This window comes from Heterocephalus glaber, unplaced genomic scaffold (assembly GCF_053883595.1).
Source record: "Heterocephalus glaber isolate CG9 unplaced genomic scaffold, H.glaber_assembly_v1.0 deba00000937, whole genome shotgun sequence".
Taxonomy (NCBI): Eukaryota; Metazoa; Chordata; class Mammalia; order Rodentia; family Bathyergidae; genus Heterocephalus; species Heterocephalus glaber.
The window spans coordinates 4196149-4220423 of NW_028258173.1; the positions used below are offsets into that span (position 1 = coordinate 4196149).

The window sequence follows — 24275 nt, forward strand, 5'->3', positions numbered from 1 at the left end:
CATCACTGAGTCCTGAGGCTAAGCCACTGGGAGAGGCACAGCCCAAGGATTTCCAGCCACAGGCCACCCAGACCCAAACCAGATTATAAATATTCTCCTCACTTTTTTGAGACAGGGTCTCGCTATGTAGTCCAGGCTGGCCTCGAATTTGTGGTGATCCTCCTGCCTCAGCCTCCCAAGTGCTGGGATTCCAGGTGTGTGCCACCTTGTCTGGCTTCTCCTCGGCATGAGTGTACAAGTGGAGGGACAACATCCACCACACGAGGGGCCAGTCAGCTCAGAGCAATTTGCATGCTGTGCTAGAATTAGGAAGGACTAATTTCTAGGCCCCACTTCTCAGTTCACTCTGTATGTACTCTGTGTTGGAGCACCCTTTACTGAGGCAGAGGGGCTGGCTCTGAGGAGTGCGGCTGACCCTGTGTGCGCTTTTCCAGGATAGAGGAGGTCTGCTTTCTGTCACCGGCCTGGCAGGTGCTCTCTGGGGAGGTTTTTCTCATAGTGGACGTAGTCACAGCAGCTTAGCAGCTGCAGTAATCAGCTCATCCTGAGACTCTTGTGCTGGCCTGGATGATGCCACCCCAAATACCTATCCTGAAGTCCTAACACAGTGCTGCTGACTGTGACTGTATCTGGAGACAGGGTCTTTTTTGTTTTTTTGGTACGGGGATTGAACTTGCGACCTTGCACTTTGAGGCAGGTGGCGGAACCACTGAGCTAAATCCCCGGCCCGGAGACAGGGTCTTCAGAGAGGTGATGAAGTTAACTGAGGTCACGTGGGCAGCCCTAATGTAACATGACTGGCACTCTTATATGAGGGGATCAGGATGCAGACACACTCAGAAGGCCGGCCACGTGGAGACAGGAGGACAGCTGTCTATAAGCTGAGAAGAGTGGCCTCAGAAGGAATGAACCCTCCTGACACCTTGATCCCAGGCTTCCAGTCTCCAGAACTGTGAGAAGACCAATTCCTGGGCTGGGCAGGGTGGTGCACACCTGTGATCTCAGCACTCCAGAGGCTGAGGCATGAGGCAGGAGGATTTCTGTGAGTCTGCCATGTACAGTAGTCTGTGCCCAGGCTAAGGGGGCTCAGTGCCCCAGGGTACCTAGAGTATTCTGCCTGCCAGCTGGCACCCACACCTGTGAAGAATGAGCCAGCTCTTTGTTCTTCCTGAGGTATCAGTGCTCTAAGCAGAAGGCCAGCCTGGGCTGCATAGTGAGTTTAGGGCTAGCTCGAGCTACAAGGTGAGACCCTATCTCAAAAAACCAAACCAAACCACGCCATGCCACGCCACGCCAAACCAAACCAAACCAAACCAGCCCAATTTCTGCCATTTATTTAAGGCACAGTCCTGGACCACTGTGTGGGCAGCCCCAGGGCACTTGTACAGCCCCCATGCCAGCTCTGGGGTGCTGAGGAGAAAACATACATGTGCAGAGACTTCTGGGCCTTAGCGGCTTCCTCCTTGGAGCTGTAGCGGACTACGGCGTTGCCTTGGGTCAGGTTCAGGTGGAATGTGATGAGAGGCCCATGCTGCAGACACAGCGTCCGCAGGGTGGAGCCATCAATCTGATGGAAGAAGCACAGGGCACCCACGTTTCCCTCTAAGTTTGTCTACAACATTCTCCAAAATCAGTATCCAAATTGGATCCACTAAACACTAAAAAAATATCTTTCTTTAAAATGGCTAATAGATAGCTTTAAGGTACTAATGTTTGATACTACCATGACCAGGGACGTACCCAAAATGGTGGCTACTTCAGTTACATTTCCTGAGTTAAACTAATCAAAGCAGGCGAAAAATTCCATTTTGGGTCTGCTCTCCTCTCACCAGAGAACATCCTAAGGAGCTTGAGGCTTGTGAAAGGCACCATGGCCAGGCAGCAGGGGATATGGCCGGGCCTGGGAAAGGTGACTACTGGCTGGCCACACAGTCTACTTGGCCAAACCACTCTTGAGTAGTATACAGTGCTTCCTCGGTTCACAAACTCAATTCTCTCCTTGATTCTGGTTGCAAACCAAACTGGATGAGAACCAAATCAAATTTCCCTATAAGGTCAAAATTGATCCAAACCATTAAATTTGATTTAGTTCTCATCCAACTCAGTTTGCGACCGGAATTGTGGAAAGAATCAAGTTCATGAACTGAGGCACCACTGTAGTTTTTAGCTAAGCAGCCCTGTTACAAAGGTATACTTTTCAGCCCGTAAAGGGTCAGTAAAGTGAGAACATGGTAAGAAGGAGCCCCCTGGCTGTGTCTGCCTGCCACTGCCTGGGCAGCTCTGGCACTCACATGCTCCCTCCGCACTTGCCTGTGTAACCCCAGACCCTGAAAGAGGGTGCCTGCCATGTACAGTAGTCTCTACCAGGGGCTAAGGGGCTCAGTGCCCCAGGGCACCCTCAGTATTCCTCCTGCCAGCTGGCACCCATACCTGGGGTGTGAGGTTGCGAAGAACGAGCCAGCTGCTTGTTCTTCCTGAGGTGTCAGTGCTCCAAGCAGAACCTGCACGACAAGCCCAGGGGACAACAGCTCAGTTGACAAGCTACACAGCAGTCAGGTGGTGTGGCCCTCTTCCAAATTTCTAATCTTACCTAACATACACAGCAGGCTCTGAGCTTTTCAAACCTGTGGCAGCTCTGATAAACCCAAATCTCATGATCCCTGGCGTCCCTGCCCACAGCAACCCTGACTACCTGGACATTCCCACCAGCCCAGGAGGCCCATGCCTTCCCTTCTGTGCTGTGGGACAGATGAGGATCACCCGGGAAGTTCTGCTTTCCATCCTGTCCCACTCTGAACCCACCCTGACAGCCAACACACTGACGTTCTGCTTGTAATTGAGATGAAGCAAACTCACAAGGGTTGCTCCTAAAGGTTGAAGTGGTTATTTTCAAATGCTCTCTTGCTGACTGAAAGCTCGTTTCTCAACCACCCCTTTCGTCCTAGCCCTCAGGCTTCAGCATTGCACTGGGCTTGTTTTACTTTTGGCCGGGAAAGTCTATGTTCCAATGAGGTCTTGTAGGAAAGCACACACACGGGGGAGAAGTCAAGACCCCAGTGCTGGCTGATGGGAGTGGCTAATCGGGCCTTTCTGAGGGTCTAGTATGTGGAGGCAGCATGAGAGGACTGGCACAGGGGCTACCTAGGACCATCTAGCCCAGGCCCACCTCGGGGAGCTACAAACCTGGGGCAATGCTGAATACACCAGGTTTGGAACTCAATGCCCTGCCAAGTCCGGGGTGCCCAAAGAAGATGATAAGCACATCTCCTAAGTGATGAACACAGCAGTTCCGAGTGCCCCTGTGCCCATCAGAGGGGGAGGAAGGAGCTTACCAGAGGAGTAGGAGCTGGTCCAGCCGAGGGGGCTGGCGCCCCAGGTGGAGGAAGGCTTGGGATTGGCTAGCCCTGGTGGGGGCCTGGTGGGTGCAGTAGTGTTCCTGGGCACCTTCCACAGCTCGTGAGACAGAGAGGCTTGTGTGTGGGAGGCTGGGCCAGAGGACCAGGTCGATTTCATGTCTGACAGTTTACCTAGAGGGCAGAGAAAAACATATGCATTCTGTGGACAGAGGAGAAGTGAGTGGTTGGTCTGGTGAGCCAGCAGAGCGTTCTCTGGTACTAGCAGCCTGGGACAAACAAAGAAACACCAGTAAGGTGCCTCAGAGGAAGGCCCATGGATATGGTCTATTTTTGCTGACTTTTTTTTCCCAGATGAGGCCTCCCTATATTGCCCAGGCTGGTCTTAAACTCCTTGGCTCCAACGATCCTCCCATCTCAGCCTCCCAAATTCTGGGACTAGAGGAGTGTTATCATCACCATGCTATGTTCTCTCTTTAATTTTTGCTCAGACATAGTCTGCATGTCCAATATAGGCCGTGCCGGTATTTCTGACATTTCTATTAATCTTCTAACGTTTTCCACCTATAAAACAGCATTTCTGAAGTTCAATGTTGAAGTTAACTTACCAGCATAAAGCATAACAGATGCACATTTTTCTTTCCTTTTTTGGGGGGGGGGTGGTTATTTTGAGACAGGTCTAGGTATTTAGTTCAGCCTGGGCTTGAACTTATTATGTTGCCCAGGGTGGCCTTGAACTCACAGCAATCCTCCTGCCTCAGCTCCCCAGTGCTGGGATGACATGCGTGCACCACCATGCCTGGCTCTTCTTTCCTCTTTTTTTTTTTTTTTTTTTTTTTAGTACCGGGGATTGAACTCAGGACCTTGCGCTTGCGAGGCAGGTCTAGGTATTTAGTTCAGTCTGAGCCTTGTCCCTGCCTGCAGGGGTGCAGGGGCACCTGGCCTGTCCTCAGGACAGCTGGGCTCCTTGTGTTGAAGCTCTGCTTCAATAGTGGAGACTGAACCCAGAGGCACTGAGTTTCTGTTTTTCAGCCACTCCTCCTCCATCCACCTCTCCACAAAGCTGCTGCATCAGCCGGGGGAGTGCAGTGTTGGACAGGAAGGGTGGTGTGTATTCACCAGGACTTCCACGCAGCCTGCATGTGTGGCTGGAAGCCACTCCCTTTAAATAGCCAGAGAAGCAAACACCTTGTTCCCGCAGGTCCAGATTTAAGTGGAAGCCACACGAATGTTTGGGGAAGGATGTTTGAGGCCTCTCTGGAAGCCTGGCTCTTTCACACAATAAAGTGCTGAAGATAAAACTGAGACCACCCTTTAGTGTTTTCCTCTAAGTGTGGCTCAGGGGTAGAGAGCCACTGCTCCCCTTCTCATCTCCAAACCTCAACTGTTTGTTTCCTAACTTCACAGCTCAGCCAGCACTTCTTGCTCTGGATCCTGAAGTCTGACGGATGGTATACAAAAAGTTAGCACCAAGATTTGTGCCAGGGAAAAACCCTGAGGACAGATTTCATTCATTTTAGCTTGACTTTTTATAGACAGGGAAAACAGACTGAGATGGACGAGTAAGGGTCAATTCCTTTTCAGTTTTGAGGTTTCAAGTGGAAACCTGTTTATTAAAAAGCTGAAAGTTAATATTGTGATTTGATAACACAATGCTTAGAAAGTTTCTTTGGACTTCAGGTTTTTAGATGAGAGATACTCAACCTATATGTCATGTTATACCATTTTTAAAAGTGTCGTGTTGGTACATTTGATTTTCAGATAAGGGACGTAAAACCAACAGAGTCTGTTCCAATAGTCTACAATCAGAAATGCTTTGAAGCCAGGTATGGTGGTGCATGCTTGCAATCCCAACACCCTGGAGGCTGAGGCAGGAAGACTGCTGCGAGTCCAAGGCCAGCTTGAACTATACAGTGAGAGACTGTTTCAAAAAACAAAGCACAAAAACCCCACAAAAAAACCAAGCACGAAACACAAAAAACAAACAAAAGGCTCTGAAACCTGAAACACTTCTCATCTCAAGCACTGTGGATAAGGGCTATTTAGTCTGTGTTAGTACATGAAGCAAAAGCATATATCTCCTATCAGTCTCCACTGTCCTCCTCTGTACTGCCAGGTCCTGGAAAAGGCACCCCTCACCTGTGTCTCACAGCCCACACTGCACTGGAATCCGGAAGGTGACTGGAGACTCCCACAGGGGCAGATGGGATGGCCTCATCCTTACCTCCAGTCTTTTCTTTTTCCCTGTACTGGGGATCAAACTCGGCTTTGCACTTGAGAGGCAGGCGTGGCACCACTGAGCTAAATCCCTGGCCTGTCCTTACCTCCACTCTTGAGGAGGTAGCGGTTGACGTCCTGGATGGTGGTGTTGATGGTAGGCCCGGTGGGGACACTGCCAGGAGTGACATCAGGGTCGTTCTCAGGGTCGATGTTCTGAAGCCCTTTCCATGGCACTCCAGGATGGAACTCTGTTTATGGAAACCAAAGCGAGGCTGCATGCTAGAGAACCTTCACACTGCTCCATGGCATCTAAACATGCCTTTTGCCTGTTTGTGGAAATTTTAATTATCTGGCAATTAAATTCACAGGTACAGTTTAGACTCTTTCATTAAAACAACCATTCCTTTGGAACAAACAAGAGCCAGGTATCACAGCTATCATGTTAAGATCTGAATGTTTTTCTGGGATTGTATCTAGGGCCCATTCCCCACCCGGAGCCACCCCTTCTTCTCCTTATGTAGAACTAAGGGGACCACAGGGCCATGTTTGATTTCGGCCATAACCCAAACTGATTTGGCAATGGATTCCCAATGAAAATGCCAGAGCTGTGAGCCTAATGCTTCTAGAACCCGTGGGGCAGATCCTGGCTCCTCTCAGGTCTAACCTAGATCCTAGGCGTGAGGTAGCCTCTAATTTGCCATGGTACAGAAGTGCCATGGGGTCTTACCTGGGGGCCAGTTGATGCTGGAACCATTTGAGATTTTATCACTGTCAGATTTGGCACGTGACCAGCTATGGGGAACAGCTACAGGAGGACTGGCTGGTGACTCACTATTCTGGATTAAATCGTACCGGCCATAGGAGTCATCAATGGAGGACTTACCTGGAGGCCCAATGCTTAGACCTCCAGGGATAGCACCTACAGGACAACAGAAAACAGTAACCAAGTGAATGCTCTGCTTATGACACTGGGGCCCTGGAGTCTTTCCTTCAGGTCTAAGTCCTTTTTCCTTTCAGTTACACAAACTGTCAGGCTTGACCTGTCTGAGATTCTCCAAGAACCAATGACTATTTCAGTTACAAAAGCTCATCCCTGGAGGAGAAAAACCCTTGAAGAACCATTTTAGTTTGTCAGTTTGGAAATCTTTATAGAATTCATATTCATACCATGGGGAATGACCCACAATAAACCTTTCTGGGGTTGTGAGTCTCTGGTTAGTTGACAGTGGCTGTTGTTTCTGCATCTTTTCCTCCCACGGCTGGCTCCCCTTACTGTGGAAGAACAAACTGGGCATCAAATCTAAGGACTACACCAACCAGCTCATGTGATGGGTGCTCTCCTGCCCAGTAGTGTCCTGAGGTCACATGAGGATTTTTCAGAGTTAACTCTTAGGAAGGAAGAACTTTTAAACTGCATCTTATGTCAAGAGGGAACTATGTAACTGTTAAATTTCCCGTTTTTTTTAATGTTACCAGGATGTTCAAAACTAAATTTAATGCTTAATAGTGAGATTGCATCCTACAGTTAGCATTTTTTGCTTCTTCCTTTCTAAGCAACTCACTTTCCACTTGTGCTTTATCTTTTGCAGTGCTAGGGATCAGATTTAGGGCTTCACACGTATTAGGCAAGTGCTCTACCACTGAGCTATACTGCAGCCCTTTTTTATTTTTATTTTTTTGTTTTCAGACAATGTCTAAGTTGTCCAGACTGGTCTTGAACTTGAGATCCTCTTGCCTCAGAGTTCTGAGTAGCTGGGGCTACAGGTATATACTACTACCTATGTCTTATCATTTATTGAAAAAAAATTCTTTTCAGAAGACTAATTGTTTGTTGGTGAATACAGATAGAAAAAGTATATAGGTTATGACTTATATGCTTTGTTGCTCTGGGACATTTTCTTTTCTTCTGGTACTGGGGATCGAACTCAGGACCTTGTGCTTGTGAGGCAGGTGGCAGAACCACTGAGCCTAAATCCCCAGCCCTCTGGGACATTTTCAGTAATTTCTGAGTTTGTATGGTTGAAGTTCAAGAAGTTTGGTCCTAAACTTGGCACAATGGTACAGATCTATAACCCAATCCCAGCTACTTGGGAGGTTGAGACAGGAGGGTTGCAAGTTTTAGGCCAACCTGGGCAACTCAGTGAGACAACGTCTCAAAATAAAATAGTCCAGGAAAAAAAAAAAAATGGTTTTAAGTATAGCTCAGTGGTAGAGCACTTGGCTAGTATGAAGTGCTAGGTTCAATACCCAGTACACTTATTTTTTGGTACTGGGGATCAAACTCGGGTCCTTGTGCTTTCGAGGCAGGCAGCGGAACCACTGAGCTAAATCCCCTGCCCAGCGCCTAGTACACTTGATCTTAGCCAAAAGGCTGAGAAGGGATTCAATGCCTAGTACTGTGAAAAAAGAAAAAGAGTTTGGTCCATGACCAGTTGAGATCTTACGTACTCCGTGATGGAATGGAATGTGTGGATGTGTGCATTTCTGTGGACGTGTAATTGAACCCAAGGCCTTCACACTGAGCTGTATCCTCAGCTCTGTTTTTCACTTTTTTATTTTACCTCAGCTCTGTTTTTCACTTTTTTATTTTGGGACCAGGTCTCACTAAGTCCCTAAGTTGCTCAGGCTGGCCTCAAAGCTGAAATCCTCTTGCTTCAGCTTTCCAGAGCACTGTGACTACAGGCATGCAAATGGTTTTTAGAATGACATATTTTTAACCTAGCTCTCAGCACTGGATTTGGAGAAATGTATAGAATAAGTGCACTACACAAAGGGATAATCATTATGAAAACAGTAATAACCCCTCTGTGGCCATGCCAGTCAAGACGTACCATGCTTGCTGGGATTCTGATCCATAGGAGAAGCAGCACTGGACAAGCTGTCCATTGAATTGGGATGTGTCCACTGAGGGAGGCGTGACTGGGACTGAGATGGGTCCTTCACTGACAGGCCGCTGGTCATGTCCATGCTGTTGACATTCATGTTTGAGTTCAGTCCAGCTGAAAACAGAGACACTATCAGGACAGGCCAGACCCTCCTCTCGGCCATCTTGTTCCAGTCTTCATTCACGGTCAAATACTTTTAACTTTTGATGCTGGTGAAAAAATACCTGTTTTAAAAAGAACTATTTTTCCTGAAGTAAGGTGAAAATGCTAATGGTCTTCAATTAAGTCTGACCCACGATTCTCCTCTTTTTTATGTTTCAGTATATATAAACACAGTCCTGAGGTTCTCAATCATATCTGATTTTTTCTTTTTTTTGGTACCGGAGATTGAACTCAGGACCTTGGGCTTTCGCGGCAGGCACAGTGCCAATGAGCTAAATCCTTGGCGCCCAATCAGAGTCCATGGAGCAACATAGTGAGTCCAAACAATGAGGAAAGTCCTCATGGTCCATTGTAGGAATCACCAGACCAAGAAACTTTTCTAGTGTGCTAATGCACTGTCTACAGAAGAGGCTGGTCAGGACAACCGGGTTCTGCCTTAGTACATGTATGTTACAGAAGTCTGCCCTGGAGGAGTTCATGAATTACACATTCAACAGCCTTTAACAAACTGACCTACTGGGGAGTGTGGGTGTTGCCCCTGGCCACCAGGCAGAAGGGGGAACTCCTGGAGATCTGCCAAGGATCAGCACTACACTAGTTGATGAAGAAAAATGATGATGAGGACCATGACAAAAAGACTGAAGCACACATCAGTTGCTTAGGTAGACTGCTCATGGGAGCTACAGCCAACTTGTTAGGAGGTGGGGTGTGGTCAGAAGAGGTGGCTCACTCGGAGTGTGACCTGGAAGGGTCTTCCTCCCTGGCTTTGCCCTTTGTTCTCTGCTTCCCCAATACCATGACATGAACAACTTCTCTTCTATGTCCCTCTGGCATACTGTCCTGCCCTGGAGCCAGCTGACCACGTCCTGTAAACACGAGCCAACTAAACCTTTCCTCCTTTAAGTTGCAAGTGTCTGGTATTGTGCCTCAGCATGAGAAAGTGACTAAGATAGTAAACATTCCTACTTTATAGGTGGAGAAACTGAAGCAAAGAGCAGTCAGGCAAGCTTCAATTAGCAGCGGGCCAGTCTACAGTGGGCCGGGACTCAAACCCAGGCACCTAATCAGGTCTTAATCACAAGATGCTTCTGTTTCTTCAACACAGTAATGGATGAGACAGTAATGAAGGGACAATACCATCAGTCACTTACCGCTTCATACTAAAGACATACATATTTGTTACCTGTCAAGCTGGATGTGATCACACAATGAGAAAGTGTCATAGTGTACTAGCATTCTGGTTTTGTTTTTGGTACCGGGGATCAAACACGGGTCCTTGCGCTTGTGCAGCAGGCAGCGAAACAACTGAGCTAAATCCCCAGCTGTACTAGCATTCTTGAGAGAAGTTATCAGTTGATGCCAAGTTTGCTGTTGTTTAAGCAGACTTTGCCCTTATTAGAGATGTATTTTCCTAAGCTACTGATTCCCTTGGTCCATATCTGCAGGCTCTAATAGCAATCAGGAGACAAGCCTGAAGGGCTTTCCTAGCTTTTGGTGACATTTCTCCTCTACTGTGCCTCCTTGGGCAAGCCTGTGTGACCTGCAGGGGACTCCATTTTCTCCTAAGATCTATAGGTTCCATGTGGTGGGTGTGCTCCAGCAGGCCAAGTCCTGTGTGTGTGTGTGTATGAGAGAGAGAGAGAGAGAGAGAGAGAGAGAGAGAGAGAATGAGAGACAGACAGACAGAGATGAGAAATTTGGTTGCTGTGCAAGTCCCATTCTGAACTGCTGGTGCTGGGGGGACAGCTGCTACCCTTTAACATACTCCAGCCGGCTTGAGCGATTGAGGTATATATATGACTGTCCCACTGATGGAACTGTCCCATGCTGCCCAGTGGGACAGTCATGCATAGACACCAGCGGTTCAGAGCTGCCTGGCAACAACAAGGCATACAAATTATGGCTCCATCATGAAGGGCCCCATGATGAAGGTGTTAAGCAGGGCCTGCTTAATGAGTCTAAACACTATTGGCAGAACTATTATAGACTTTTCTGTAGCTGAGGGTGAAGGATGGTGGGTGATAAAGAGCAGCAGAAAAAAAATTAAAGAATAAACAACTTTCCAGATTCAACAATGGAAATGAAAACATTGTGGGAGCTTTCACAGGCACTACCACAGAAAGACTTTATACTCAGCTGGGCATGTACATGTAGACCCAGCATGCTGGGAAGCTGACTCAGGACGATCATAAGTTTGAGCCCAGACTGGGCAACTTAGTGAGACCCTGTCACAAAAAAATAAAACCAGCTGTGGTGCTGCACAGCTGTAATCCCTAAGCTTAGGAAGCTTAGGCAGGAGGATTGTGAGTTTGCGTCCAGTCTGGACAACTTAATGACTTAGCAAGACCTTGTCTCAAGATACAAAATTAAAACAACAGTGTTGGGGGCTGGGGATTTAGCTCAGTGGTGCCACCGCCTGCCTTGCAAGTGAAAGGTCAAGGTCCTGAGTTTGATCCCTGGTAGCAAAACAAAAACAAAAACAAACAAAAACCAACAGTGTTGGGGATGTAGTTCAGTGTGAAGGCCCTGCAAAAATACCCCAAAATCAAAACCAACAATAACAAACCAACTTTATACTCAAAAGTTTTGCTGGCAGAGTGAAGCCCTTGCTCTGCAGAAGGCAGTCAGCAAAGCTCCCTTAGGAAGAAGCCTCAAGAGGCCTGCTCTCTGGTTTTGTCTGGTACTGCATCCCACATGCTGTTTTAGTGGCCTGGCTTCTGCCACCGCAGTGCAGTCCTGGTCACCACAGGTGGACTCTGGGAGCCCCCTGCCTGCTGTGGCCTTGAGCCCATGGGAAACTCACCGAGAGGGTAAGGAGTGAAGGTATTGGGTGAAGACTGCTGCTCTTTGGTCTGCAGGTCAGGGAGGCCTGGAGTCTGGGGGTGCGGGGGGAAGCTGTCCATGGCCGATTTGCCTGCAGAGGGGTGCAGAGACAGGTGCGGCGGGGGTGGTGGTGGAGGCTGCTTCACGAGCAGTGCCTGGGCCAGCTGGCGCTGGTGCTGCTGGATCTGCTGCTGCAGATTAGTGATTGTGCGCGCAACCTGGAAGGAAGACACACACACACACACACATACACACACACACACTTTAGCCAGGTGTGAAGGGACCTGCGTGGCTTGTCTACAAAGTGTTTTCACACTGAGGTGTCCACTGACCGGGGCTAAGCCCCTCTCAGAGTCCACCCCAAGACTTCTCAAAGGGGAAGCCTGGCTGGAGAAAAATCAACAACAGTCTAACAGTTCATCAGTGAGAATCTCCTTAACCCAGGAAAATTACAGCTAATGTGGATAGCCAATCGGGCAACACCTACTTGCTGCTCCTGTTGTCTCATGGGTCCGGAAACATTACGCTGGGCCTGTAACATCTGCTGCTGGATTTGTAAACGTTGGTATGCCTGTTGACAGAAAGAAAAGCTAGAATTTTTCTCTTTTCTTTTTTTGTTTTGTGGTACTGGGGACTGAACCCAGGGGAGCTCTACCACTGAGCTATATCCTGAGCCTTTTAATTTTTTCTTTTGAGACAGTGTCCAGGTGGGATTTAAACTTGTGATCCTCCTGCCTCAGCTTCCCAACTTCTGGGATTATAGGTGTGTGCCAACCTGCTTGGCTGAGAGCTAGAATAAGTATTATACAAAAGCCATCAATAAATGATTCAACTTTCTGATATAAGGCAATGAAAAGGTTTATTCTCAGGGTCTAGGGATTTAGCTCAGTGGTTCTGGCGCCTGCCTCGCAAGCGTAAGGTCCCAAGTTCAATCCCTGGTACCAAAAAAAAAAAAAAAAGTTTATTCTCATAATTCATCTAGCCAGGTATGTCTAACATGTGGCCATAGGGGCACTAGCTCTTTTTAAAAAATGCTGTAATAGGGCCGGGGATTTAGCTCAGTGGTTCTGCTGCCTGCCTCGAAAGCACAAGGTCCCGAGTTTTATCCCCGGTACCAAAAAAACAAAACAAACAAACAAAAAATGCTATAATAAAACATATTACTTTATATATATTATTCATATATTATGTTGGTACACATCTGTAATCCCAACATTTAGAGGCTGAGTCAAGAGGATCACTGGGAGTTCGAGGCCAGCCTGGGCTACACAGTGAGTTTAAGACCAGCCTGAACTACATAGTGAGACCCTGTCTCAAAACAAAAAACAAAAAACAAAAAACCCAGAAAATTTTATTATTTATATGCATTAATTATATTAATACATTTTACACATGGCCTAAGACAATTCCTCTTAATTCAATGTGGACCAGGCCAGAATGGCCAGAAAATGTAGCAGAATAGTACAGTAAGTACAACAACTGAATAGTGCAACAAGTGTCCTAACTGTGGAGTAACACATATTAAATAGCTTCTAAGGACTTGGAGGCCATGTGATTATCTCAGCCAACATCACAGGGAATTAAAGCTAGAAGAGAAGCTGAACTAAGGATTTGTGGACTCCTCTGTCACATAAACCTGCCATCAAGGTTGGCTGAAGTGACCATGATATTCTTCTGTACAATGATATGCAAGGTTTGCTTGTATGATTATTTTGAAAAGTTGGTTCACAGATTTTTTTTCTTACATGAATTTCTGGGGACATTTTGGCAAGAGGACTTAAAGATAAGAGAGTAACTAATAAAAGTGCCTTGCCAGGTGTGGTAGTGCACGCCTGCGATCCCAGAACTTGGGAGGCTGAGGCAGGAGGATTGCCACGAGTTCAAGGTCAGCCTGGGTTACATAGTGAGTTCAGGGCCAGCCTGAACTACAAAAGGAGACCAAAAAACCAAAAAACCAAACCAAAACAAAAAAGTGCCTTGTTAATTATGGAGGCATAAAATATCTTACTTCAGTGAATCTCTAGGGGCCTAAAACTTAAACATTAGGAAGCAACAAACTTTATTTCTCCATTTTTTTGAGGGAAAAAACTGAAGAAGAGAAAACATTACGTCAACATTTTCTTGAGTCTTCTACACCATATCTTAGTAACACCCCTTGGGTAACAGAAGGACCTCACTCGGCCATGCCTGTAGTAAGCTAGGCAAGGCTCCGAGCCCTGTGTTCTCTCTACATGTGTGCTGTTGTTCCCACAAGGCCTTCTTTCCTCCTCCCTGACAGGGACTGAGAGCAGCAGGAACACCTGTGCCTGGGGGTGGCACCTGCACTCAGCGGGGCCTCACCACAGAAATCACCAGTGCAATGACTCCCTGCTGGATCAGGAAAGATCCTAGGGCCACATACTGCTCCACGTATGGAGCCCTGTGCTCTTTAGGAAAGCAAGGACGTGTTCAGTGTCTCTAGGACACCTACCTCCTGTCATCCCCTGCAACTTACAGAAGAAAAGGGACACTCCAACTTAAGAGGTGTGCCTGGAACAGCGTAAATGTGGGCCTGAGGACTCTCTGAGAAGGCAAGGTTCTACACCGATGGTTCTGTTTAATAGAGCAACCCATAACTACTCTCCCTCCATGACTCCTGGTCATTTTCTAGGCAACAAGGATGCTAGATAAGACTTTAAATCATGTGCATACTCTTAAGGAATGAAATAAGCTAGTGTGCTGGTGCATAGCTGTAATCTCAACACTTGGGAGGCTAAGGCAGGAGGATGGCTGAGTTTGAGGCCAGCCTGGGCTACACAGTGAGACCGTATTTCAAAACACACACACACACACACACACACACACACACACACTCTCTCTCTCTCACACTCACCCCCCCAAATGAAATAATACTCTAAGCCTTTTAATGTATATAAATTCAGGCTGGGCATGGTGGTGCATGCCTGTAATCCCAGAATTCGGGAGGCTGAGGCAGAAGGATCACCATGAGTTCAAGGCTGAGCTGGAATACATAATGGGACTGTCTCAAAAAATCAAAAAAAGGGGCTGGGGATGTGGCTCAGTGGTGCTGCGGCTGCCTAGCAAACACAAATGATCCCTGGTACCGCAAAAAAACCCCAAAACAAAACAAAACAAAAAAAATCCAGTACATCAAGAGATATGATGACATGCCATTTTATGGTAAAAGCAGTATGATTGTTTGAAAATTAAAAGTTCAATAATGTTAAATTATAAAAAGCTTTAAAGAATTATTGGGTTATGTAAGCCATTCTCAACCAGAGATGTGTGTGAGAATAAAGCTCTAATGCTCCAAACCGTCCATCACAGATAAGGCAGGAACTTCATTCCGACTTGTCCAGAACAGTATTTTTGCACACCACCCTTAAAAGACCTGGGAAAACAGTCCCTCATGTGCTGTTTTGTGTTCTGTGGTTCAGGTGAGAAATTAGCTGAGACCTCAGAGGAAAACACAGGCCTAATTATGGGACTTTCTGATCATAGAGGAGCTGAAAATTTTACAAAGCTTAGTAAAAAAACCCTTAAGCAAAAAACCTTAATGTACTAAAACAGTCTCATAATATATCCAGATGTGCAAAAAATGCTATAGTAACTGTCAGTGGTGTGTTCGTAACCTGGGTGACTTTCCACTCACCAGCTGCAGCTGATAGAGCTGGTTCAACATCGTCATATGCTGAGGATTAATGGGCGAGGTTAATAGTGCAGGGTTGAGACCAATGTTTTTTGCTGCAAACTGCAAAAGCTGTGCTTGAACCTGTTTAAAATAAAACATATGATTAGCCATCATATCTTTATTAAAACATTTATTTGTCTGTATAGTGTTTTTGTGACTCAAAATGATTAATTAACAATTGTATATGTTTCAAGGTTGAGCTTCAAAGGCTGCTCAAACATTTGCAGACATTTTCACATTAGTAGCTGACATGTTAAGAAGAAGGAAGGAGGGAGTCTTTGAAGAGATTTCTTCTTCCAGATACTGAAGTCACACCTGAGCTGTTCTGTCCACAGTCCGGGGTCATTTCTATCAGTGACTGAGTTCCTGTTCTGCCACAGTGGAACCTTGAGGCCCAGAGGTGGGGGAAGACTATTCCCACTGGCTGGCACCTCACCAGGGAGGCAGGGATGTGTGTCTCACACAGGTCCTTGGACTGTTTCGGCCGCAGCTGACACCACCAGGAAGCTCAGCAAGCCCTTCTCCCCTGCACGTGTACCTGCTTAGGATGCTGTCAGCACTGCCGCGTGCAGAGGTTGCTCTCAGTGGGTGTCACTGCTCCCAGCCTCTCCGCAGAGCAGCCCTGATGTGTATTTGCTGCCAACTCAGGACAGTCTCTAACTGGAACTCACTACTCCAAGCCAACAGCACCTGGATGTGTTATTTCAGTGTTCAAACATCAGACATACCTTCACAGTGCAGGTAGAACACAGTTGAGCATTTTTTACTGTAATAGTGGTCTAGGATGTATTAGAAAAATACTGATTTTTCTACTTATGGTAGACATGCAAAATTTTTGTGTGTGTGCTTTTTTTTTTTGGTACCAGGGATCGAACTTGGGTCCTTACGCTTGCGAGGCAGGCAGCGGAACCACTGAGCTAAATCCCCAGCCCCTTGTTCGTGTATTTTTTTTTTTTGAGGCTTCAATATTTTATTCAAGTTTTATCTTAAGTGATGCTAATTACAGCATTTGTGCTCATGTTTTTTAAGACAGGGTCTCATTATGTAGTTCAGGCTGGCCTTGAACTCATGGTGATCCTCCCACCTCAGCCTCCTGAGTGCTGGGACACTCCTGTGTGTGCCATCATGTCCGGCCCACACAGTTTCATTTAAAAATACATTTAAAGATAAGTCAATTTAAAGAAAAGAAATACGTAATAGCACAGGTAAAATGAAAACATGGAGAGAACTGTGAGATGGCACAGAGATGACTGATGCTTGGGACATGCTAGTCTGCACAGTCCACTAACTGTGGTCTTCTGCCTCTGGCCCACGGATCAGGTGTGGCTCTGGTGCTGGGTCTGGGCACTGGGACATGACTGTAAGTAGCCCAGCAAGTATGCAGCCATAACATGCAGGGGCTTCCCCTGCTTTCCTCTCTTCTTCCCTGTGGTGGAAACAACTGTGGCAGAACTGCCCGTGAGCTGTGAACTGCCCTGTCTCCACTGTCACAAGAGAGCTGGAGGCTCTCTTTGTTAAGCTGCTATCTGCTGTGGCCCATCTGTTATAGCAGTTTACACTGTGTCCTAACGAACACACTTATCTATTATTCCACCGGGCTCTCTACGTCTCAACTCTGTACACAAACATGGAATGGGAGTGAGAGTTACTTCCAGCAAATTCCCTGCTGCATGCCTGCCCTCTTCTGTGTGCCAACAGAGTCTTCCTATGTGCTACACTCTGAATGTCTGTGTCCCCCAAACTCCTGCTGAAACACAATCCTTACTATAGCAGCACTAAGAGATGGGACCTTTGGGAGGTGATTAGGTGCCCTTAGCAAAGAGGCCTGAGGGAGCTCATTCACCCCGTGCCACATGAGGATGCACAGACGATACCCTCCATGAGGAATGAGCTCCCCAACACTAAATATAACCAAATCCTCTGGGGCCTTGATCTGAGACTATCCAGCCTCCAGAATTATGAGCAATGGATTCATGGTGTTTATAAATTACCCAGTCCAAGGTCTTTTGTTACAGCAGCTCAAAGGAACAAAGACACCGTATTCCAACAAACTAAACTAAAATTTATATTTTATGGACTAACAGAAGATAGATACAGTGATGGCGAACCTTTTAGAGATGAGCGCCCAAACTGCAACCCCAAACTCACTTATTTATTGCAACGTGCCAACATTGCAATTAAGCTTGAATACTGAGGTTTTAGTTTAGAAAAAACTACTTGTACATTGACATCTTTTGTCTTAAAAAAAAAAAAAAAAATGTGTGCCACAGGTTCGCCATCATGGGTTAGCCTATTCTCTTTTGAAACAGGCTGAAAAAAAGGTTCCTTAGAAATCCCAAATATCTTCTTGGTAACAGAGGTCATTTAGGGAAGAAAGTAGTTTTTCCTCTGCCAGAAGAATGGTAGACAGTGATGGAGACTTCAAAATGCTTTTGTTCTTCCCAAGCAGGGCTATGAGTCCTTCTCTGCCCCAGAATTAAACATCGGGTAGAGCTCTGAGTTAGCCCAGGCTCAAAGAGGTCATCAACATAAAATAATTCATTACTGAGTGTTCTTACAAGGGTAGGGACTGTCACACTATAATTAAAAACTTAGTCCAAACCCTAAAATTATGGAATGTTCTAAAGGTAAACAGTATTAGTATGAAAAAAATGGGACTCAGGAGGCCATGGAGCTATGTAAAACAAGATCTTTCTTTTTTTTGTGGAACCAGGGATCGAATTCAGGACCTTGCTCTTGCCAGGCAGGTGTGGTGTCACTGAGCTAAATCCCAGGCCTCAATATCCTTTCTTTAATTCCACTTAATCTTTTTCCTGTTAGAATCTTTCTAGGCAAAATGACCTACTACTAAATAAAACTATAAGTCCACAATGCCTATGACTTTTTGTCTGTGATCACATGTGGTCCCACGAGCATGACTCACTCGTGGGTGGTCTTGGATGGTTTCCTTAATGTCCCTCACAACAGTGCAGCCCGCCCCCTTCTCTTCCAGTAACCCAGTACCACCAACAGCTTCACTGAGCAGCTTTCTCAATCTAGAGTAGGGGGAGTCAGGCCAGCAAGTGTGCTGGATGCTCTCCTCCCTGTCAGAGTCACTCCAACCTGCTGATGCCTGTGTCGGGTGTGGGTGGCTCAGCCTGTCAAGAAGCAGACTCGGGCTGGGGATTTAGCTCAGTGGTTTCACTGCCTGCTGTGCAAGCGCAAGGACCTGAGTTCAATCCCCGGTACCAAAAACAAACAATCAAAAAAACTATTAAACTTAAGTATGCGCATTTAAATTAAAAAAAAAAAAAAAAAAGCAGACTCTGAGGAAATCTCTCAGGGCAGGAGAGTCAGTTTACTACTTGATGGATTAAAATGCCCATAGGCACTTTAAAAGAGACTTTGAGGTTGCACAAGTCCCCACCACTTGCCCCTGGCCCCCTGTGCCTCCAGCTGGGCCACTAGTCTGACCTGAGGGGATAGAAACTGAGGCACTTGAGCACGGAGGCTGGGCTGGGAGGAGTTAAGAGGCTGCACTGGTGGCTGCGGCGGCTGCTGCATGGTCCTGGCTTGTGCTGCTCCGCTATTGCCAAACATACCCAGATTGCCACTCGGGATCTGTGGGGAGACAGAATGGATGGTCAGGGAGGCAGCAGTGAGGTGGGCTGAGTGGGGAGGCTGATGTTTATTAACCACGATGCAAGGTTGCTTCTGCTTCCTTTCACTGTCCCCAGCCACTGCTCTGGCACACTCAGGATGAGTGCGGGCCATACTGGTTATGGAGGCTGAGAATGAAGCTGCTTATGTTTTTAAATCATAGGAGCCACATGACAGTGTATTTTAAAATGTCCCCAGACAAGGCTATCAACTTAAACCATAACAACAGTGTTTCAGGCATCAGCAACAAGGACATGGCTGTTTGTGTGACAGACATTTCCAGAAGGCTGTGGTAAAACAGAGTAAGAGTATGTGGCATAAATTACCATTAACCTGGAGAAAAATGACATTTCAATTCTATTTGTTTCTTGAGACAGGCTCTTGCTTTGTTGGGCCTGAACTTGCCTCAACCTCCCAAATACCTGGGATTACAGGTGAGTACTATTTCATCCAGCAAAAGCAGCATTTTCAAACAGGAAACAAAGCTACTATTTCAACAAACCCTGAAAATGAATCAACTGGCAAATCCGGGTAGTTAATTTAACCTTGTATTGAACATAATAAATATATTTTGGATGTCTTTTCCACTGTGTCATGAGCTACCTAACAAACAGATGGAGTAAGATACACTCCGATTTCTCTTGGGAGAGCCTATGGGCCCTGTGAGGCTGCCAATGTGCAAGTGGCAGAGCATATGAAATGCAGACTTCCCACCACTCTCCACCGGGCTAGCAATGGCAAGAGCTCTAGGATGGTGCACAGGGCCAGTTGGGAGCTGCTGGGAGTGGATAAGGCCTGCTGGTAATTCCATGGGACACAGGCACAGAGGCACTGTTCAGCCTCCCAAAGCAGCATCTCCTTGAAGAGAAGTGCAAAGGCGTGTACAGGCCCATCCCCAAGAAAACCACTGAGCAGGCCTGCTTTGCATTCAGGAAGCACACTGCCTGGTGATGACCACATTTCAAAGGACCCACAGGAAGGTGGGGCGGGAGGGCAGGCAGGCAGTAAGACATCTCACACAGGGATTCCACCTATGCCAAAGGGACCTCTGGGCACCTCCCTGCGAGAAAGGCCACCTCCACATCTGGGGAAAGGGGCAACAAGTGGTGTCTTCTCTCAACTGCTCAGCATCACACCAGCATTTAAACTAGCAGAAAGTTAGTACCAAGGTGCAATGAGGAGCTCAAATATATTTTAGTGAAGTATAAAAACTTTGAAGCATATCCTATCACATAGCCAAAGTATATAACTTTGAAGCATATCCTACATAGCCAAATTCAAGAACTTTTATTCTTTTTTTTTTTCCTTTGGGTGGTAATGAAGCTTGAACCCAGGGCTTCAACACTGAGCTATAGCCTTGGTCCTTTTTATTTATTTAATTTTATTTATGTATTTTTCTTTTTTGGTATCAGGAATCAAACTCAGGGCCTTGTGCTTGCTGGGCAGGTGCTGTGGCGCTGAGCTACATCCCCAGCCCTTTATTTTTTTTAAATTTTGAGACAGGGTCTTGGCTCAGTCAATAATTTGCCCAGGCTGGGCTTGCACTATCTCAGTTTGAGCTTTAGTCTCAGCTTCCCAGAGTATTGGGGTGACAGAAGTGTGCCATCACAACTAGCCATCATTTAATTCCTGACTCTGGTAAATCACCTGAAGGAAACTCCCCTTACGTATTCTATCTTCTCAACTACCCTTATGCATTATATTCTCTTTTAAAATAGAGGTATTAGCTAAAATAAGAGTGTCTATAACACACTTTTTTTTTTGGCACCAGGGATCGAACTCAGGACCTTGCGCTTGCGAGGCAGGTGGCAGAACCACTGAGCTACATCCCCGGCCCCCCAACACACTTTTTAAGAGGCAAGTAAACAGACCACAACCTCTTCTCTCCCAACAGCCTTACCTGTCTAGAAGAGTTCAAGTTTTGCATGCCCAGCCCTGAGGCAATCCCACCCAGGGCCTGACTGGGGAGTGCACTGTTGGAAAGAGGGAGCTTCAGGCTTGGGGAAGGCAAAAATGGTGAAGTCGTGGGCTCTTCCACGAGGCCGCCATCCTGATTGGAAAAAGAAAGGGTGAGCTGTGTGCAGTGTCCATCAGCAGACAAAGCACCGAACAGTTTCCCAAGGAAATAAAGAGGGATATGGGTGGATAAAGAATTAAAAGATCAAAAAAGCGTGGATAACAAGGGAATGGAGAACATGGGTAAAAGGAAGAGGGGAAAAAGAAAAAGAGAAATATGATTAAGATACTGTTTTTATTTTTAAAACATTTAACAAACATACATTAGTTTGAGGTACTCTCAGACACTGTGGCCTCTCTAGGTAGAGTAAGGAGAAGGGAGCAAAAGTGTGAGCCAGGTCTTATTTGGAGAACCCTTTATAACCATTTTCAAATATACAGGTTCTTTATGAGAGATGACGACTAAAGCTCTTAGGTATATGAGGCTGAATTCTGATATTTACTTGCTTTTGACCTACACATTCAGCAGTTTCACAGGGTTTAACAAGAGGGTAGTTATGAAACAGACAGAATCCTATTCAATTTTTTTTCAAGATTTATTGCGGCCACTGTACATGCCAAGACTTACAAATTTATCTCATCTAATAGTACAACCAGCCCGGGGTCTAACTCCCCATTTAAAGGTAAGGAAACAGGTCAGGGTCCCACACTTAGGATTCCCAGATTTAGCAAATAAAAATACAAGATGCCAAGTTAATTTGGAATTTTAGATGAATAATTTTTTAGTGGATGCTCCTGGCTACTCTAGCGACCAGCTTTCTTTCTATTTTTTTGTGGTACTGGCAACCCAGGGACACTCTACCATTCAGCTACATCCCTGCTGGCCTCTTTTACTTTTTTATTTCAACAGGCTCTGAGTTGCCCAGGATAGCCTCAAACTGTGCTTCTCCTGCCTCAGCCTCAAGTGTACCTGCGATTACACACAGCCCAGCTTTCTGAAGCAGAATGTGTGGTGGAGGGCTCCAAGAACAGAAAGAATGTTCCCTTGGGGATGTTAAGGTCCTTTATTGGAGCCTTTCTGTTTATTTCTGGTACTAGGGACTGAACTCGGGACCCTGTGCTTGCCAGGCAGGTGTGGTGCCACTGAACTACATCACCAGTCCTCCTTTATTTTTTCAACCTGTCCTTTTTGCTTCAATTTTACTTTTCAGGGTTCAGCATCCTGACTGAATGTAATGTGATGCTTGCCCCCTGTGTAGTCCCATCAGACTGGAGGAAGACACGAACCCCTGACAACACTAGAAGGACTGAGCTCGCTCTGGTTTCTAAGCGTCCAGGGAGCTTCCCAAGACACTATGGTGGGAAAGGCATCTAGGCTCAGGTACCATACTCCACTACTTCCCTTTTTCTGAGGTGAAACATGCAACATATTTCTAAATGGAAGATCTGTGAATTTAAAATCAGATAGCAAAACAGAAATTTGATGATCCTTGTGTACTGGACAAATTGAAGCAGATACCAGTCAAGTTCACACAATGAAAATGAAAATTGATTTCAATTCCAGCATTTTTTATCACATGTTATGTGAAATACATCTCCTCTTTAACATTCATATAGATAGACAGGCATCTCTCTTTCTCCACCTCTCTATCACAAAAAAATAGGTAAAAGTCACTTATATACAACAGTCCAGCAAGTTTTTAACCTGACTTACATCAAGGACACAGTTAAAATGAAAACATCTCTTGTTAAAAAAAAAAAAAACTGTCTAAATCCGTACCTTGTCAAGAAAGGTGGGGCGGTCCATGGAAGACTCTTTGGAGATTGGTGGGCGGCAGCCGAGGGGTTTGGTGACCACTCCATTGTAGTCGGTCACTCCCAATCCACGCTTGTCCATGTCCACCTTCTTTTCCAGCAGAGCGCCTGGGGCACAACGAAAGCAACACAAAAATTAAGCATGGTTACCAGAGCTGCACTGGACAGCCCTGGCAATAGCCTTAGGGAGACCCAGAGAAGGGCAGGGGTAAAACCAGAGCACACCTGCTCAGCACCATGCTGCATGCTCGGGTGGCTTCAACACCCGGGACTGTGCCCTGCCCGCTTCTGCCCTCTGCCCCGTCCCTGCTCCTCTCCACTCTGGCCACACTGGCCCCCACTGGCCCCTGGGATGAACCCTGTCCCCCTAGAGCCCCATGCGCTTGCTTCCTCCCTCCACCCATCATATCTCAGGGGCTTTCCCTTCCTGATGACCCAACTTGGGGAGCTCTTCTCCTACCTCCTGACCATCACTTCCCACATGCTGAGCAGTTAGGACACTGATTCTGTCCTCACTGGTCTTCTAATCTAGTCACCAGCAGTACTTGTTTGGCCCATTTAAGCTTTGCACTATTTTATCTGAGAAGTTGGAATTCACTGCTTCAACTCATGCTGGTGGTTCCTGCCCTAGTGTCTGAACCACATATTGTGACACCTCCACGTGATTATACCGTCTATCTATAATTCATGGAGTTGATACCTGAAAATGTGCCTACTCACTGAAATTTATTTGTAACTCAAAGATTAGTAAATACCATAGCACTTTTGTGGTTATTTGTGGACATGAACAGACTGGCAGATCTGAGTCACCTGCATTTCCACATCCAGCTCAGATCCAACAGGGTGATGCTCTGCCTTCTTATTTCAGATTTCACATGGTCAAGTGTCCTTTTTGTGGGCCACTTAGTACCACATTTTTCATATTTTTGTACTTTTTGTTGGTGATTTTGCTGTGTAAAATAGCCCCCCATGTATGGCTGCAGACTGTCTAGTGTTCCTAAGTACAAGAAGGGTGAGCTGTGCTTTTCAGGGAAAATGTGCCATAAGAAGTTTCCTTCAGTACTGTGGATCGGAGGCTCAATGTCAATAAATCGGACAGAGGAAAAAAAAAAAATCAAACAATTCACCTAGCAGGAGGAAGAGGAAATCACTCAGGAAGTGCTAATGTGACACTCACAGAGCCATGGAAAAGCTACGGAAGAGATGCAAAAGTCGCTACTTCTGTGGATTTCTGAGATGACTGATTTAAAAAGTGAAGTGGCAGCACTGTTATGAGTCTGAAAGCAACAAAATTTGTCACATTATCCAGCTCAAGAAGATGTCCAACCCTTCCTGGCTCATGTTTTATTACACAGAAATAGGACATATAGTTATTTGTGAGAAATATGTATTAAGTAGGGTATCTTAAAACAGAAACAAAATAAGGCTCTGAACAGTCAGTAGATAAGAATGTGTGCAGAGGAACTCTCCCCTTGTTTCCCCAGCAGAAGGGGTTCAGTATTTGCTAATTCAGTGTCTGCAGTGGCTTCACAGGACATAATTACCAAGAATATCGAGAATGGACTGTATTTTACAAATGCTTGAGACAATTTTTTTTTCGTACTGGGGATCAAACTTGGGGCCTTGCGCTTGCGAAGCAGGCTTGGTGCCACTGAGCTAAATTCCTGGCCCCTGAAACAGTTTTATGCATGTATGTATGCAGCATGTATGTATGTATGTACCAGGAATTGA

At 46.2% G+C, this 24275-nt stretch overlaps 1 protein-coding gene across 10 annotated transcripts in view; it reads right to left on the reverse strand.

Annotated features, from left to right (window-relative positions):
- The window catches only part of Tnrc6c (trinucleotide repeat containing adaptor 6C), a 125099-nt gene that overhangs the window by 2895 nt on the left and 97929 nt on the right, over positions 1–24275 (reverse strand). For 6 of the 10 annotated variants that reach the window (XM_087208396.1, XM_087208391.1, XM_087208390.1 and 3 more), the window contains 12 exons: positions 22510–22652; positions 20674–20847; positions 18588–18734; positions 15096–15215; positions 11931–12014; positions 11424–11661; positions 8405–8572; positions 6301–6492; positions 5678–5821; positions 3333–3527; positions 2431–2501; positions 1428–1567 (listed from right to left, as the gene is read on the reverse strand). In XM_087208396.1, the coding sequence (XP_087064522.1) occupies positions 1428–1567; positions 2431–2501; positions 3333–3527; positions 5678–5821; positions 6301–6492; positions 8405–8572; positions 11424–11661; positions 11931–12014; positions 15096–15215; positions 18588–18734; positions 20674–20847; positions 22510–22652 (1816 nt within the window). Of the gene's footprint in view, positions 1–102; positions 1568–2430; positions 2502–3332; positions 3528–5677; positions 5822–6300; positions 6493–8404; positions 8573–11423; positions 11662–11930; positions 12015–15095; positions 15216–18587; positions 18735–20673; positions 20848–22509; positions 22653–24275 lie in introns of all 10 variants that reach the window. The other 4 variants (XM_087208392.1, XM_021241164.2, XR_015450210.1 and 1 more) reach the window with 3 other exon arrangements.